Consider the following 6,305-nt stretch of genomic DNA (forward strand, 5'->3'; position numbering starts at 1 on the left):
CCTTGGCCGCAGTGCTCTTCACGTAGTATGTCCGAGCCAGCAGCCAAAGTTAGAACGTACCAAGAAAAAAAACTTGGCCCGTTGAGATGAATTTGTTGCTCCCGGTCAAAGCCGGTTCATCATCATATCTCGTGCATTGGAATAGCGAATGATATCAGGTGAGGAATGATTGTATGGCGTAATCTTGTGAGCATGAGGAGACGACTTGCCTTATATGGAAGGAGCCTAACGCGAACGAGGCACAATATCTTCCCACGAAGATTAAATATGCAGTATCATCAAGGAGCGAATTCCTTCCACCGTTACACGATGCTGCTGGGGACTGTGCATATATACCACAGTACATAACACTAGTAGGTCATATAGTGTTAATAGAAAATGAATTTATTGGATGGCGATCAATTCTTTATGGCTAGTCATCGTCGGCAAATGTTTTCAGATGGGATTCCGATTCCATGCTGTGAGAAACAGTTCACGGGAACACATCTTGCTCAGCCGTAGTAGCCGAAGCCGCGGCCATAGCCGCCATAGCCGCGTCCGTAGCCGTAGCCGCCATAGCCGCGTCCATAGCCACCATATCCACGTCCAAAGCCGCCGTATCCTCCGTAGCCGCGTCCGTAGCCGCCATATCCACCGTAGCCGTACTGGGCGGCTGCCAGGCTGCACAGGGCGGCCAGCACCACGAGGGCGACGAGAAGGGACTTGCTGCCGATGGCAATCATGACTGCATATGAAAAGAACCCAGTCAAAAAAACACAACAGAAAATTTTCTGTTGTCCCAACATATTTGCTGTATCGCTTTCGCCCATGAACTTGTAGCAAAAAAAGATCTTTTAGTAGCAACAGAAGTTTGTTTAGTCACTACAGAAAAGCACTACAAACTACAGAAGAGTACTACAGAAAAATGCCCAAATAGCAAAAAAAATATGCCGTTACATCTAGACTACCAAAGATTTTGACGAATCTTTTATATGGTTCTGTTTTCTTTTTCGAGTGCGTGCATTCACAAGCTGTCACTCGGTGGTGAGCGAAGCGTCAGCGGAGCCCTTCGTGCAGCCCACAGTCAGTACGGGCGAAGCGATTGGAAAGGAAGCTGCTGCCATATATAGTTTTGCTGTTTTCTAGGACACAGTACTCTGCTCAGTCAGCGCATACCAATACTTAGCTGAGTGTGATTTAAAGCTGCGACAAGCTGTCCTCTGCAGCGATTATTACAATGACTCATCAGAAGCAGTTCCCGTTGTATCTACAAAGAAGCCCGCCGCCTCCTCCGAAGCCTTTTTTAAAAAAAGTCGGAGTTCACACATCAGCGAGTGGGTGGCATTGCGCGCAAAAATCAGCCTTGAGGTTTTCAGGAAACCGGTTGGTTTATGGGGTCTAACGTGCAAAGGCGACTCGGACTACAAAGGATGCGTTTTCCAAGAAATGTCATACGATAAACGAACATGGTGTTACTCGTGAACAGTGTACTTCTTATCTCAGATGCTACATTCAGCTACAAAACACATAACGAACAATGTAGAAGTATTTTTCAATGCACGTTTCTCAAAAAAGAGAGTGGATAAACCATTAATTTCCAAAAGTTGAGTGACAGGCTTGAGTAACATGCATTGGGTCTGTTATTATCTTTTGGTAGTAGCAAAAATTCTGCTTAGTTTCTTCGGACGGAATAAAGCAAACCGTTAAAGCTTTGTTAGCAAATGTAAAAACTTCTGCAAAACAAAGCGAGAAAACTCACCTAACGAACGGCATCGCACGGTTTATTAGGAAAGATCCCGAAATTTTTGAAGAACTAAGAGTTATATGCGCTCTGACTTCGCTTTTGTCCCGCAGGAGCGCAGACTACCTCAAATATAATTTAGACAGTCAGTTTTCTACATGATAAGGCGTGCTAGCTGAGAGGGCCTTTCGCTGAAACTTTTGAATAGCATTGAAGCTTAAATTCGGGAAGAACTCTGCAGCAGAAAAATATCTAGAAGTCTGCGGAGCATTTCACACATTCATCTACTTGCATGCCCTGCTCACCTTGATAACCATCGCTTGCTGAAATCCTCAGAATCATCATCATTAGCCTTACTAGGCGCACTGCACGACAAAGGCCTCTCCCATATCTCTACAAATAACCCTCTCCTGTGCCAGCTGCGGCCACCATATCCTTACTTATTAATTCGCTGCATATATTTCAGTAAGATTGATGTAAATAAGTATGGAAGTATTACAAATTGTTCCAAATTATCATCATCAGCCTCACTGCACCCACTGCAGGGCAAAGGACTCTCCCATGTCTCTCCAGTTAACCCTGTCCTTTGCCAGCTGCGCCCACCCTATACCTGCAAACTTCTTAATCTCATCCGCCCACCTAACCTTCTGCCGCCCTCTGCTACGCTTACTTTCTCTTGGAACCCACTCCGTTACCCTTAAGGACCAGCGGTTATCTTGCCTTCGCATTACAAGCCCTGCCCAAGCCCATTTTTTTCCTCTTGATTTCGACTAGGATGTCAATACCACACGTTAGTTCCCTCACGCACTCAGCCCGCTTCCGGTCTCTTAACGTTACGCTTATCATTTTTCTTTCCATGGCTCGCTGCGCTCTCCTTAACTTAAGCAGAACCCTTCGTCGTGCAGTGCGCCTAGTAAGGCTGATGATGACGATGCTGTGATGATGATGATGATCCTCACTCTTGTATTCAGACAAGATTGAGGATGATAAAAATGTGTCACACTAGGGGGAAGCACAGCCTGAAGACTGGAACTCGTGCTATGGCTCACGTGAAGGTCAACAGCGTGAGTTGAGAATATTTTTACATCCTCAACATATGAAGGAGAGCCAAAAGTCGTTCTGCTTAACTTGTATGGTACCACGACGAGTGGATCACTCGAAACCTACGAAAAGTAAGCGATGGTTGTCAAGGCCAGCAGGGCATTCAAGAAAATGAATGTGTGAAATGTTCCACAGTCTTTTGGAGATTTTTCTGCGGCAGTGAAAATTAAAACATTATGCTTTGCAGACTGCCTGCAGGTGCGCACTATGCAACATTCACTATTCTTCAATATAGTATTAATTAGCATCAAACGCTATCCTATGCTCGGCATGTAGACTATTGACCGGGTGTGGTTGGTGTACCGGAAATAGCAGTTTACATGAAGCGCTCTAAACAACACGCTTAACTGAAATGAGCGGTGCAGCCTTTAACACGTATGATGGTGCCTTCGCAGAACAAGTATCAGCTTATTTTGTTTTTAGAAGCGGAGTACACGACTTCTTTGCAGACGCAAACAGATTCTCAAGAGCCAAGCTACATAAGCTATCTTTGCGCACACAATTTAAATTTTTCTGCCATACGTCGTAGCTCGCCACTTTTTCAATGAGGTGACAATAATCGAGTATTAAAGATAGATCGTATCCAGACAAGATTGAGGATGATAAAAATATGCCACCCTAGGGGGAGCACAGCCTGAAGACTGGAGCTCGTGCTATGGCTCACGTAAAGATCAACAGCGTGAGTTGATACAGACGCCGCAGACAGACATTAAATCAGTTCCTGTCAAGACAATTCCATAAGTGAGCGCGCTGAATACTTGCTGTCCGGATGTCGGAGTGCCGTGCCCTCATCTAGGGGACCATCAGCATTATTTGAAGCTGGCCTGTAACGACAGACTACTGCATTCTAACGACAAAAATACTGCTCTACCCGGAAATGAAGCTTTTACAAGCTAGAAGAGACCAAACACCGAAATACAGATTATCACCGACCGTTTTTTAGAAGTCAGCTGCGTACGTCCAAATCAATTTTTTTTTGCCGATCCCCGAAACTGTGCTAAACCTGCACTCACTTCCAAACGGTGATCACGAAGCCTTCGTTGTAGATTGTACGAGTTGAATAAAGGGGCAGGAAAGCTTTTAAATTCAGTTTTCTCACCCATTAATGCGTCTTTTGCTGTTGGAAAAATGTTAACCTTCGTACAAAGAGCCAGAGAGTGATCTGTTACTTACAACAACAATTTGATGGACTTATGTTTTCTACCTCTTTAAGCTTCGGCGTAGGTATCAAGCTGTGCAGGATTGGGCTCCACGACATAAGTGCTCAGGCCGGCATGCGGTCTGAAAGCTCAGAATATTTTTACATCCTCGACATATGAAGGAGAGCCAAAAGTCGTTCTGCTTAGCTTGTATGGTACCATGCACGACAAGTGGGTCACTCGAAACCTACGAAATGTTTTTTATCCGCTTAAAGACACGAGCCGGCAGCTTTGCTTAAGGATGACTGAAGAATAATTTCTGTTCGATATTCAGAAGTGCTTGACCATTCTTATAGCCAGAACGAATTCTACTTCAAGATAAACCATCCATCTTGAGAACGTCGTAGTGCTTCGGAACATGCACGCTAGATTAGAAAGAAGAGCTTGCGCCACCAATGCCTGCGAACTCACCTATGGCTCTGATGATGTTCACGGTGCTTGGGGAGTGTGCGATGATCGCAGTGTCTGCGAAGCCCGGCTTTATATGGCGAGCGACAGGACACGTGAGCGGTCCCGCTCTCGTGTCTGTGGTCGTCTCAAGGCCGCGCCGCAGGGAAAGCCCCCAGTGGCCATCATCCGGCGTTCTCAGAGTTGTCTCGGTCACGCACCCGAGAGCACGAAAATTGCCCCAGAGGCGAGGAGGGGACCCACCACGGATTCGCTCTTGTGCTGCCTCCTCCCATACAACACACGCACGATATGCCCTGAACGCACAGTTGTTTGCGGTCTCACGGCGTGACATTTTTTTACATGTGCACTGTTTTTTGTTCGGCCAGCCAACAGTGGAAAATAGGTAAACATCACAGACGAAAACAATATAGCTGCTTCGGTTATGCATTCAAGCTATCTGCCGTTTCATTTTCAAATGTTGTAACACCCATGAGACGATAAACTTGTGTGGATTTTCCAGTAAGTGTTCGCAATTGCCAAAGGCTTGCGGACAGACAATTAAGAATTAGGCACAATATCATGTATTCTTTATTGTAGGAAGAGCTTTAGCGCATATTAATTGGTTCTCCTTTCTGCTCCTCAGCCCACCTTTGACTGAAACTTAGATAGATTGCATTCGGCCTTCGTTCAAAGCGCCTTTCAGAGGGCCACATTAATGAGCACTGCGAAGAAACGCACTGAATGTTGCATGGTAGGTGAATTACACCCTTGTGTAAGCAGCTTTCGCGATGTAACGCAGTGAACCAGTCGCTCTAAAAATTTTGAAATCTGCTTATAAAGCATGGTATAGAACAGCTAAATATAGTCAAAAACAACTTTTATTGCGCAGCATCGACTTCGAACGCCTCATTATTGCATATTTATAAGAGTGCTAGTATAAAAAATTTTAACACGTGAAATGCCACAGAAAAAATGAAGAATCCCGACAGACCTCCTGGGCGCACCACAGTTTTCTGTTTTAATGGCGGCGGCAGCCATAACGCACGTGAATAGAGCTCGCCCAGCTGAAGTCAACGCGCACGCACCATAGTTGCAGCAAGCCTTGCACGCACACAGGGGCACTGCTGTTTGCTAGCTGTGTGCCTTCTAAAAGTGCTCCCCTGTGAATGCAAATGTACTTCGGCGGGGCTGCGGTAATAAACAGCGCATAAATATCCGAGGGATGAAGCACTTCATCCGACGCATATATCAAAGAACCCCGGCTTTTATTCTACATTGAACGGGCGCGGAACGTGATAAATGGTGCGACAGCTGCTCACACGACAGCAACTTGGGAAAGCATTTTCGTAGAGCGCACTGACACGAAAACAGTTTGTACAAGCGCCATCAATAGAATGCAGTGGCATCGCTTAGAACGTTGCTAACTTCTCTGGTAAAGTAAGAGAAAAAGCTGGAGGCAAAGAAGTGAGCATATTTGTTTCACGGGCCTGACATTATAATTGCGCGTGGATAGAATTAAGAAACATGTGCACCAGACATGTGCAGATTAGTTGCTGTCTATCTGGGCAAACGTAAGCAGGTGCCCTGTGGCGCATGAAGGTCTTAGAGGCGCACGCATTCCCGGTACTGCTCTTTCCCTTGATACCTTTTCGCTTCGTTTCGCTTATACGCATGCTATCGTAAGTTTGAAAACATAATGCCGAAGCCCGGTGCTTAAATTAATTTTAGCAGAGGTAGGCCCGTGTGTTCAAATGTTCTAGTCGGGTGTACGACCTGAGTGGCAGCAAAGGCTGCATACTGGCTGGCGCGTTGAACGAATACCTGGCCCTGTACCCTTAGCTCACCTTGGCATGAGCGAGACCCATATGAGTACATGGGCAAAAGTAAATAAACTT

General features: G+C 45.8%; 1 protein-coding gene across 1 annotated transcript; it reads right to left on the minus strand.

Moving 5' to 3' along the window:
- Window positions 1-363: 363 nt before the first annotated feature.
- Window positions 364-4,560, minus strand: LOC144127886 (uncharacterized). The gene is made up of 2 exons (XM_077660861.1): window positions 4,432-4,560; window positions 364-724 (listed from the first exon to the last, which is right to left on the minus strand). Exon 2 carries the CDS (start codon window positions 720-722, stop codon window positions 492-494), a length of 231 nt encoding a protein of 76 aa, XP_077516987.1. The 5' UTR covers window positions 723-724; window positions 4,432-4,560; the 3' UTR covers window positions 364-491.
- Window positions 4,561-6,305: the final 1,745 nt, after the last annotated feature.

This window comes from Amblyomma americanum, chromosome 4, assembly GCF_052857255.1.
Source record: "Amblyomma americanum isolate KBUSLIRL-KWMA chromosome 4, ASM5285725v1, whole genome shotgun sequence".
In the NCBI taxonomy this organism is placed as follows: domain Eukaryota; kingdom Metazoa; phylum Arthropoda; class Arachnida; order Ixodida; family Ixodidae; genus Amblyomma; species Amblyomma americanum.

What these genes read in the sequence shown, in the direction of transcription:
- LOC144127886 (XM_077660861.1), bottom strand. Translation starts at nt 722, where the DNA reads ATGATTGCCATCGGCAGCAAGTCCCTTCTCGTCGCCCTCGTGGTGCTG.